At 39.4% G+C, this 12061-nt stretch overlaps 1 protein-coding gene across 1 annotated transcript; it reads right to left on the reverse strand.

Annotated features, from left to right (window-relative positions):
* Positions 1-4292: 4292 nt before the first annotated feature.
* On the reverse strand, positions 4293-12015 carry LOC111580899 (ras-related protein Rab-9A-like). The gene is made up of 4 exons (XM_023288816.3): positions 11936-12015; positions 10586-10805; positions 8032-8066; positions 4293-6380 (listed from the first exon to the last, which is right to left on the reverse strand). Exon 4 carries the CDS (start codon positions 6306-6308, stop codon positions 5703-5705), a length of 606 nt encoding a protein of 201 aa, XP_023144584.1. The 5' UTR covers positions 6309-6380; positions 8032-8066; positions 10586-10805; positions 11936-12015; the 3' UTR covers positions 4293-5702.
* Positions 12016-12061: the final 46 nt, after the last annotated feature.

Raw genomic sequence — 12061 nt, forward strand, 5'->3', positions numbered from 1 at the left:
GTTGTCTCCTGCCTCTTTCTTGAGTTTGTGGTTTTTATGGAAATTTCCCTGACAAACTACATATTCCAGCACCCCAGAATTAATACTTGTAGACATATCAATTAGAAACAAGAAAAGCACTCAGAGAGGGCAGTACTCCATCAAGGCTCCTCAGTCGTTGTGTGATTTCCGATGGATGAAATCTTTTTAAAAAAAATTTGTGCTTGGTGGATTTGTAGTAGGATCACAATCGTGATCATCAGCAGGCAGCCCACGTAGTGTTGACTTGTCATGGTTACAGTGACACTGTGCGGTTATCTCACAATGATACAGAAATCTTTAACAATTCTGTGAATCCTGACTATAAGCTACATCAGTGCCAAAATCTAATCACTTGGTCCTTGTGTCATTTGTGACCTTTCCTGAATATTTCATCCAAACCCGTTTGTTCGTTTTTGAGTAATTTTGCTAACAGACAGACAAACGTATGCCAATCGTCACATAACTCTGCTGAGTTCCTGGGTGCAATAAAAATAATGTGGCATACAGTTCAAAGACAATAAGGGTTTTACCTACTTTAACCAATCCACCAGTGGCTTGACTGGCCTGATTTTCTTTTAAATAATGCCAAAATTACAATATTTATTATAACAAAAAAAATTGACAAATATGTCAGATTTTTAACTTTTCAACAGTTCTTTAGTTAATCATGTGTGACATGCAGTTGAGTCACGAAAAACAATCAAATGTAAATATAAAGTTGTCAAATGTGCGTTTTTGAGAAATGTTGGTAACAGACAGACCAACCAATGCCGATCATCACATAACTGCCGCGTTCCTTGGCGGAGTAATAATGGACCAATGTCAGGAATTTTTTAAGAAAATATTTGAGTAGCGTTTTTTTTTCCTTTATTTTGAAGAGGTTAAGTATAAATATGCTCACCAGCCACTTTATGAGGAACATCTAATGAAGCTCTACCATGAATTCTACTCTTTCGAAGAGTTTAGTTTTTGCTGTCAAAAATGTGATCAATTTATGATCTGTTTTATGTTTTTTCATCGAGGCCATCGTAGATGGTGTTTAACATTAAAAGGTGTTCCTAATACTTGGTCCACCCTATTTACTTACATAAAGGGAGGTATATATTGTGCAGCAGTTAAATGCTATGTGGACTGCAATTACAGTTTTGACTTTTAACTGAATTGCCTTTTACATTCAGTTTTAAGATACATATTTTAATATTTGTAAATGCTGCAATTTTGCAGTATTTCACAAAGTCCTCCTAAAACCAAATAAATAATTTCCTTAAGTAGATTGTTAGTAAAGAGGAAAAAATTTTGCATTATTTTGAAAAATTTACCACGACAAAGTGCACTTCTGTTTGACCAACGGAATCTAGATAAAGATATTAAATTCACTACATTCCTAAATTAATGCTTCGAAAACAAATGGATTCACAGACTAGAGGCGCCCCCAGAGACACTTGTCCTCCACCAAGGTCCATGTCCTGTCCTGCAATCTGAATTAAAGCAGGGGTCACCAACCTTTTTTAACCTGAGAGCAACTTCAAGGGTACTGAGTAGTACGAAGGGCACCTTGTTTGATACAAACTTCCTCAATAGCAAACTTGGGCCATCATCTTTAAACAATAATAATAATAATGAAAATAATATGTAAAAAGACTGTCTGATCACATTTATGTTAATTATTCCTTACAATAATTATTAACAACGATTTCCACAACGATGACGGTAGGAAACACACACACACACACACACACACACACACACACATATATATGGAAATCTGTTCCAATATTTAAAAGTCAGAGGTATCCCATCTCTAAAACTTTGGTAAATATCTTTCTTGGTAGTTTTGTATGAATCTGCATATTTGCAGCATTTTGTTCAAAATCACACCAGTTACATTTCTGTGCAAATTGTCACTTCTAACATTTTTAGGAAATCATTAACTGTCATCAAATCATGCTTCATTTGTGCAAACTCCTACCTTTGTAACATTTTTGAACAATTCATGAACTCTGCCATGTTTGTACAAATTATCAGTTATGTAAGAGAAAAAAATCAACTCTTTCACATTTTGAAATGAATCCTATCACATTAGTACTAATCACCAGCATTTTTCACCAGCATTGCAACATTTTTAACAGATCATAACAACAAATCATTACATGTTTTCAACTAATTATTTTGCACATTTTTGTGTAATGGCACTGTGTTTTGAATGACAACATATGTTACCTCTTTCTTTGTCTGTAAATGTGTGTTAGTGGGAAGCCTGGCATTGCAGAGTTTATCATGTCTTACCTTTACTTTGCAGCTCACAGTTCAGATGGTTCAGTTTCCCAGTGATGTCCGTTGAAAATGCAAGGACAAGAATCCACTCAGTGTCCTCAAGCAGCGAGGTGTCCTCCCCTTTGGATTGCATCAGTTCTTTGATTTCGGCCAACAGTGACAAAAAACGCTGCAAAACTCGTCCCCTGCTGATCCATGGGGTTTCTGTGTGTAGTAACAGGTCACCATGTACAGCTAACAGCTCCTCCAGCAGCACCTTCAACGTCCTGGTTGTTTGGCTTTGGAGCCATTTATGATCTTCACGACACGAGTCATCACATGATCAAATCCGGCCACTTTTGTACATACATATGGCCTGCTGGTGAATGCTGCAGTGGTAATGTAGGAATGTTGGGAAGTCTGGATCACCTCTGCATCGTACAATGAAGCCTGCATGCCGACCCGTCATGGAGGGAGCCCCATCTATCGTCACTGAAACAAGCTTTTCTAATGGTGCATTTTTGTCCACGAAGAAACTTTTCGCCGCGTAGCAGATGTCAAAGCTGCCTTTAAGTCCCGGGCTTTTTCTGTCCGTAGTGCGCATCCAGTATGTGTGCGCTAGCAGGTGGCTAGTTAGCATGGAAGCTTTGTAGCGGCTAACTTAGCGTCTCTCCACATTGTGCCGCTTTGCCGACACAATAGTCGCCCCGCAAATAGGACACTTACATTTATCTTTCACTGTCGTGAAAAAGAACTCTTCCTCCCAGTCATCGTGAAAATAGTGTTTTCTCTTTCACTTCTCTGTCATGTTTTGGGGGGAAAAAACCACATCTAGCTTCCTAAAGTGTCCGCGCCCGGACGCTTCAGCAGAGTGACCTGTGGTGGACATGCGCAGTGAACTCTGACTCGGACAAGGTCAAAGTTCATTTACACCGAAGACATTTTTGTTTTTAAAAAAATATATATAATAAATATTGTAATTTAAAATCTGCATTAATGTAGGTATTTTTGATTTAAAAAGAACAGCAACTATAATTTTTATAAGGAATTTTACGGTGACTAGTGTTATTTTTAGAACATGGGGGGGGGTTAGGGGGGGCAAGTCACATGGTCCCTGCAGGCAACCGGGCGCCCGCGGGCACCGTGTTGGCTACCCCTGAATTAAAGTCATTTGGATCTGTACCAAAGTGTTATGAAGTCTTTAACTGCTCATGCTTCACTTTTTCATCAAGTTTTACAAAATTCAGATAGGTAGTTTTCACAATGTGGCTGAAAACACATTGTGAAAATAGGAAATATTTGCAAATCAATTTCATTTTAGTTACCTACCAAATGCCTATATCAAACTATTTCACCCACAGAACTCATTCTACTCATTTTAGAATAAGTAGCTGATTTTTTTTTTTTTTTTTTTTTTTAAATTGTAGCCAGAATTTAAAAAAAAAAAAGCGAATAAACTCCTTCATGTTTCTAAGCTCTGGCAGCTGATTCCAGTTGGTTGATTAGGAGGATATTTTACAACCAAATGTCAAATCTCTTCCAAGAAAAGCAAATGTTGATTTCTCAAAAAGTCACATGACATCAGGAGTTTGTTTCTGGAGATCTGACATTCAAAAAATCAGGATTTTGTCTTTAAAATTAAAGCCACTGATACTCACAGCATTCAGGTGTTTCCAGTCATGATGCCTGCAGCTGTTTAATATCTCACTAACAAATATGTTGTTTCTTTTATGGACCGAAAGCATTAAAGTATTTTTTGCTTTAACCTCCAATACTACAATAAAACATACGTATTTGTGTGTTCACAGCCTCAAATCAGTATTTAATGCTAAAATTCAGCTGCATTTCTTCTAATTTGAAGCTGAGGCCTCAAACTGGGCGTTAATGTCTCCAACCTTTAATACCTGAGCACACCTTGTGGATAAAACAGTTACTGCACCACAGAAGAAGAAAAATCACACAAAAAAGTCAAGTTTTTTTATTCAGTGTCATTGTTGGCTGCTGTTTTATTTTCAGTGTTAAAAAAAAAAAAAAAAAAAAAAAGGCCTCAGTGAATTAGAGTCATGTGAACATTACCACAACTGATGAATAAATACATAAATACAGGAAATGAGTGACTGCAGCTGTCTGGTTACACAAAAAACAACTATAAGTCGCTTCCTTTCTTCCTCAGAGACACTAAATGACTTTTTGGCATCACTAGTATCTCTTATCCTTCAGTTTCCACATCAGTGACATTTGAAAGATCTCTGATTTGGCAATATCATGCAGTCACAACATGAATTCACACAGAGCATAAAGCATTTTTAAAAAACTAATACATTTCAACTGTTTATACATTTTCATTACCTTCACATATTCCATGGTCTTTGTCAAGAGTTTGAGATATAGATGGAACATTTTCGAATATTTTGTGTTTACTATAAATTACAAAAAGCTTTTAAATTTGGATTGTGTTCTTCCATTTTCTAAGAGGTGAAAGGAATTCTGAGAGTGTTTTCAGCTTCAGTGTGTTCATTCAATTTTGGGTTTCCTGCTGTTTCAGGACAATCACGAGCAAATTACAATATTCTTGCTGTAAACGTGGTTGTATAGTTTCTCCCGAGTGCTTAGCGTTCCGCATCTGCTTCAAAGGGTAAAAAATACCCTCCGAACTTCTCTTTTTGAGGCTGAAACTTGTCGCCACAGCTCCATCATTGACGTCAACACTGCTTTTTGGTCTTTAACATCTCACGTCCTAACTGTGAAGGAAATCTTGTGTTTACAGCAGGGCTGGCCCAAATAGCAATTTCTGGAGTCCAAGTATCCGAATATTCGGTTCGGTTTGTGACGTCCGACGGGGGGCGATGCGGGGGGGAAGGACGGATAGACAGACGGACATGGATGGACGGATTGACGGACAGATGGTTGGAGACGAAGAAGAAGGAATACGCGAATATTCAGATCGACAGACGAATTGACGAGTTGAACATAAGTCGATATTCGGGTCCAGCCCTAGTTTACAGACATCAGAGATCGCTGAAAACCCTTTAAAGTTGCACTCATTTTAACAATTGAGTTGAATTTTTAAAATTTCAGGTATAACTAGCAGTGGGGACTCCTCCGATGTAGGGTGAGGTTTGTCGCCGACTACAAATAATCTATAAAATCTGCAAAACCATAGCAGAAATTATACTTTATTAACTATTCCATTCACAAATCAGTAATTTTCTGTCTGAAAGGGAATCCAGTGGAGTTTTCGATCTCCTGATGGTGTCAAAATACATCAGTTTTGGTTTGAAAACTACAAAGATTGGTTTGTAAATGCTGATCCTAAGTGAGCACATCACATGCAGCGCTGTGCAGCAGCTGCAGGACCAACAGCAGCTCCTCAAACTGCCATGCGACGGCTGCAGAGGCGTCACCTGAACCTCCTCCTGGATCATTTCTCAGCAGCAGCTGTGCTCAGGGTGACTCTTCCTCTGTATGTCCACTGTGTTGGTGTGGATCAGGTGATCATCTCGGTCGTCCGCCGCCAGAATGCGACGCACCGCCTCTTCAAACGCCAACGCCACATTCGTAGCATCCTTGGCGCTTGTCTCAAAGTATGGGTAGCCGCCGTTTTCCCGACACCACTGCCGAGCATCCTCCCCCGACACCTGACGCTCGGGAACATCCAGTTTGTTGCCCAGCACCACAAAGGGGAACTTGTTGGGGTCCTTGACGTCAGCGTAGTAGGTGAACTCCTTCTTCCAGTTGGCCAGGTTGCGGAAGCTCTGTCCGTCGTCCACGCTGAATGTGAGCAGGCAGCAGTCGGATCCGCGGTAAAACGGCGTGCGGAGGCTTCGGAAACGCTCCTGACCCGCCGTGTCCCAGATCTGCAGGGTGACCCGCTGCCCGTCCACCTCCAGCTCCTTGTTGAGGAACTCCACGCCGATGGTGTGGAAGAGGTGCGAGTCGAACTTGTTGGTGACGTAGCGGTTCATGAGTGATGACTTGCCGACGCCGCCGTCGCCCAGCAGGATCACCTTCAGGAGGGCCGACTTGGACATCATGGCTGCGGGGAGTGTTACTGAGAGACTGAACAGGAGATCTAGAGGCACCGACAATAGAGGAACAACTATGACCTGCAGAGAAAACAACTTGAAATTAACTTAGACAGCAAAAGAGAAAACTATTCAAAGTGTACACTAAGGCCACTCACAACTGTTTTAAAAAAGAAAATTATAAAACTATACAATAAAGATGGGTCATTATTCAAGTCAATAGTGCAACTGCAAAAGAAATCTACATCTCTATTAAATCCCTTCACAAAATAAAAAAGTTCAGTGTTTACCATTCAAAAGTTTCAAAAGGCAATTCCATGTTTTCCATGAAAACTCACACTTTTATTCATGTGCTAGCACGTGCATAGGGTTTTCTAATAATGAGTTAGCCTTTCAACACCATTAGCTAACACAATGTAGCATTAGAACACAGGAGTGATGGTTGTTGGAAATGTTCCTCTGTACCCCTATGGAGATATTCCATTAAAAATCAGCCATTAACAATGTCTAGATTGGATTTGTGATTCATGTAATGTTACTTTCATTTTTTTTTAAAAATGCTTTCAAAAATAAGGACATTTCAGTCACCTAAACTTTTGAATGGTAGTGTATATTAAACAAAGTGCAACATGGACATGGTGGAAGTCTCACCTCCACTGACTGACTCATTTTCCTCTCATTCTGTAATCATTCTCTGACTTCTGTAGCAGTTTAAATTGTATACGTTCAGCTGGTCAGATTAGAGCAGCTTGGAAGTAACTGCTGGTTACCATGTACTGTTAATGAGCTCAATTTCAGTCACTATTTTGTACTAGAAACAGAAAAATGTATCAATAAAAACAACTATATTGGGAATTCAGCTGTATTAAAACACAGTACAAGTGAGCACAGAAGGCAGGAGGGAAGATAACAAGTTAAGTGTTTCCTGTGAGGGGGTTTTCTTCAGCTGTTCGTGTCTGAATATGTACATATAAACTGATAATCTTTCGGACATTTGGTTAAAAAAGAACTAAAACGAATCCTCAAAATTCCATCATTTATCAGAGCCACAAAGTGTGAACACAGAACAAATCATTGAATTTTGAACTTTCACATGGCCCTTGATCTATGATCGGAAAATTTTAGTTTAAAATTTCATGAAAATCACTTTCTTCTGCATGCATCTTTGGATTTAAAAAAAAAAAAGTTCTCACACACGCACGCACGCACACACACACACACACACACACACACACACACACACACACACACACACACACACACACACACACACACACACACACACACACACACACACACACACACACACACACACACACACACACACACACAAGTAATTTGGGTGGGAACTGAGCCAAAGCAGAAGTAAGATTTGCTTCGCTGGCAAAGTTTGAATCTCATGCCGTGTTGTCTGACAAGTTGTTTGGCATGTTTGTTTTTCACCTTTGGTCTCACAGATAACTGGAGATAAGAACAAACTCCTCCTCAGTCCACTTTCATTTCACCACCACTGAGCAAGTTTTATGATCCGTTCCCATGTTTTCTCATACTGGGACTGATTCAAGTCAGTCAACTGGCTAATCCTGTTAACCAGCCACAGCCCACTCATTACACTACGCCACTAATAAAGCTCCTAGAATATGTGTAATATGTCATGCAGGATATGATCCGTGCTGTACATCACATGGACTCGGATCACAGGACCAGTGAGTCGACAGCAAGCTCTCCTCACCGTCACATCTGCGCTCTGATCATGTCGTCAGCAATCTGGAAGACAGAAAGAGTCACAGATCATAAAGTGGCCCAAGAAGTTCACCCGCTGAGGCTCAGCTGCAAGGGAAGAAGAGGATTTAAATGCAGATTTAATCCTGCACCACACACTGACATACTTTACATATCAGTTCAGGATAACAGCAAACTGCCACCTACATTCCAGAACTAATCTCTGATGGAGGTGGACAATCTGACAGCTCGGTTAAACAGGATCACCTCATCCATCACTCCAACAGTATCTCAGTACTACACCAGACATGCTTAAGTTTGCACCAAACTCCATTAACAATAGTGTTTGTGATGGATCTGCACAGCAACCACTGATAAAGGTACAAAAAAAGCCCATCTGAAACTAATCACTCTTCCCCTGCAGGCGAGTCTCTGCTGGTCATCTTCACTTCCAGCATGTCACACACTGAAGTTTTATTACAATCAACCAAGAAAAACCCTGAAACCTAACAGGAAGTTCATAAGGCATGTTATGTTTTTAAAAAAATCACCACTATTGCACCATTTACCATCCATCCTTTGGGAAAATTAACCAAATCTAAGCTTAAAATCATGATACTTCATCAAAATACCTTCACATTTCTTTTCTTTTTTTTTAATCGCCAAAGGCAAACCGTCGGCGCCAACAAGATTCTGTAAAAAACTAAAAATTCTGCACTACTCGACACAACCAAGAAGCCACGAGAGACTCAGCTGCAGCCAAAAGTCATGTGACAAAATTCCAGGATTTTTCTGGTGAACTGCAGGCTGCGTTTACTTGATCGATAAAAGAAACGCAGCCTGGCTGAAAGACAGCAAGCAGAGGTTGCTGGAAGATACATTCAGCATGGTGAAACATCTTTATAGAGCTGATGAATGTGAAAAACGCCTTATTATAATGCAAGTAGTAAAATATTTATTGGATGTAGAGCCACAATGTTCTGTGCCAGTTTTGGTAACAGCAATTAGCACTTGGAGAAAAGTTGTACATGTGATTTTTACATTTTAAATAATCAAAGAAATTCAAAGTCTGTATTTAAAAAAAAAAAAAGATTTATGGCAATATAAGTGTGTTATATTTCTTATTTGGTTCTGTCTCCTTCTAGTCATGGTTGTGCTGTTTCCACTGAGATGCAGGACTATATTTTGCATTTTAAAATGAGCTGAAATTTCTTAGAGTTCACAGGGGTAATATTAGTAATGCTGGGGTAATTTATCACTCTTAAAAGTATTTTAGGTCCTTTTTAGAAGGCCCCTAACCATGAAATTACTTGCCCTGCTGAGCCACAGCCTGAATAAATGAGTTTATTCAAACCAATTAGTGCAAAGATTGTTGTGTAAAAGTCAAAATGCTTGCACAGTTTGATAATAATCTGCCACCAAATTGAATTTGTGCGCACAAGAATGTGCAAAAATTTCAGACAAATCAGGCCAAATCCACTGTTTGTTAGGAAAAATGTGAGGCTTTTATAGACTTACAGGACTGATCACATGTACGGATAAACACGTTGCAGCTCCGGAGAAACATTAACGTTTTTAAAAGCAGCACAATAAGACTGGAATGAATGAGTGAACACACACATGCAGTCACACTCAGCAGTCATGTGCCTCATTCAGCAGGATACTGCCTGAACAGAAAGCTGCTCAGAGGCACATTTACAATTAAAAAACATGTTTCCATCAAATATCTGACTCAGTTTGAACTTGAAAAATAAGATAGCTCTATTTTAGTTTGTCAAACCAAGTGTAAATATGAATAAATTCAACATAAGATGGAAAATCAGGGGGTAATATTGCCCATCAGAGCCATGAAACTGCATCCAATAACTGATTTACTATCAAGATGAACAACAACAGCAGAACGTGGTGACAGTTAAACCGTTTACAGCTGCGATTATAAAAGGTGTAGACACTCGGGTACAAGACACAAAAAATGTTAAGTCTTTAAAAGTTACTAAACCATAATTACTTCGCAGTTCGCAAATACAGCATTTTAGCTAGCACAACCGCTATAGATCCATTTTCGGACATGCAGCCAAACAGAACCTAATTTGACGTTTAAATTACTTATTTTTGTTTCTTGTCATTATAGTGTTTTGCACCACTTTTGTAGCAAATGTGTGAATGTAGAGAAGCCACGAAATCACGCCAAATGCAAATATTCGTACGCCTTGACGACTTTAAGTTAAAACTATCGACTGTACATGCAGTCTGGTGGAAACCGGTTTTTGTTGTTAGCATAAATAAGGCCTCCAAATATGCGTTTATCACTGTACAGTTAGCAAACACGTTAATCAAGGGGTTTGGTTAATCAGTCGTGATTACTTTTAGTTAGTCGCCCTTCATTTAAAACACAGAAAGAAGCACAGCAGACTGAACTGTCCGATAATGGAAGCGTCATCATCTACCGCCACTGTCCGACAATGGAAGCACTACCCGTTGCCAATCGATAAAAGTCGATTAAAACAAGAATAAATGAGAGTTTTTACGGAAAAAATAAACATTCCGCCTCTCGGTCACTCTACCTGTCGGTGTGTCGGTCACTGCCGGGTTCCAGCGATTAAACTCCTCCCGTTAGTCCCAGCAGAGCGCTGCTGTCAGGTGGTGACATGGCGCTCCGGTGTCCCCGCTGCTCTCCGGCCCCGCAGCCGCTGATGACGCTCATATGACCGGCACCGACCCGCCTCCTCAGGGCAGAGAGGGCAGACCCGGAGGTGCTCAGCAAAAACACGGTTAGCTTAACATCTGGAGATAAAGACGAGAAAATTATTTACTATAAAATTACAGCTGTTTTTGGTCTGTGTATGGATCTGGTAATTGGATTTTCCGTTCTGAAACGGGTATTGAAAAACAAAAAAGGAGTGGTTATTTGAGTTTCGTTTTAAAATACAAAAATTTAAATTGACATACAAGGCGTTTTTCCTTTTTGTGATCAAAAAGGGATATACGATTTTTTTTTAAATGCTTTGATTTTCGTTTTATATTTAGAATAACAAGAAAGTAAAATCAGTAAGAGACAGAAACGAAAAACGGTCCGTTTTTTCATTTTCTGAGACCGGAAGTGGTCATCAGCAAGTGTGGAGCCAAACAGAGTACAGTGCATAGACTGTACATACATTTTTTTTTCGTGAGTTTTCATGGTCAGAATGAGAGATCAGGTGGCCGATCTTAAAATTAATCAATATTGATTTTTTATAGAGCATTAAAATTTTGCGAAGCCAGGGGCGGGACTACTTGATTGATAGTCTGATCTGGAATGATTGACAGGTCCTATGGAGGAGAGGCAGCAGACTCTGCTTTTCTTTTTAAATGTTTTACCACCTTTTAATGTTTAATTTTCTTTTTAAATGCTTCATTGTATTTTCTGTATAATTCCTATTTAAAGTTTTCTATTTTCTTTTTTTTCTTTTTTAAAGTTCACTACTAATGTCATTTTATATACTGGATTGAACTTGAGCAGTGGAAGAGAGAAGGAATTTAATGAAATTATGGAGATTCAGAGAGGTAATGTTGCGCAGTGTTAAGCTATGCGCGGTTTAATTCAAACCAGCTGAATGTTAAACTTCAGTGCAGCTGAACGGGTTTCAGTTAACCTTAAAGTAAAATAACTTTTTTAAAAGCTAAAATACACAGCAGAGAAATACAGGTTGAGAAGTTCGTTCTACTAATGACGAACAGCTGTAGAAGCAACTAACACAGGTGTTCAGCGGTAAGTTAGCCACCTGTGTTAATTAGCCCGCTAGCTAACTTAGCCGCTTAGCTAGCTAACGCGTCCAGACCAACTGCTCAAACACGACAAAACACAACTCTTCACAAGTCGCTGACTTAACGTACAACAAAACAACGCTACTGGTTATAAGTATTTATCTTCTTACCGTGTTTTACTCCAAAAACAAGGTCAGCAGCAGCCAGAGATGCTACCAGACGTGCCGACCACAGATATACATAGACTAGATCCGCTAGCGCGCTGTCTTCTATGTTATCCATGGTCTGACCAATCA

Source organism: Amphiprion ocellaris, chromosome 24 (assembly GCF_022539595.1).
Source record: "Amphiprion ocellaris isolate individual 3 ecotype Okinawa chromosome 24, ASM2253959v1, whole genome shotgun sequence".
Lineage (NCBI taxonomy): Eukaryota > Metazoa > Chordata > Actinopteri > Pomacentridae > Amphiprion > Amphiprion ocellaris.

Bases quoted from the DNA above. Each gene is read 5' to 3' on its own strand.
- LOC111580899 (XM_023288816.3), bottom strand. From the start codon at position 6,308: ATGATGTCCAAGTCGGCCCTCCTGAAGGTGATCCTGCTGGGCGACGGC.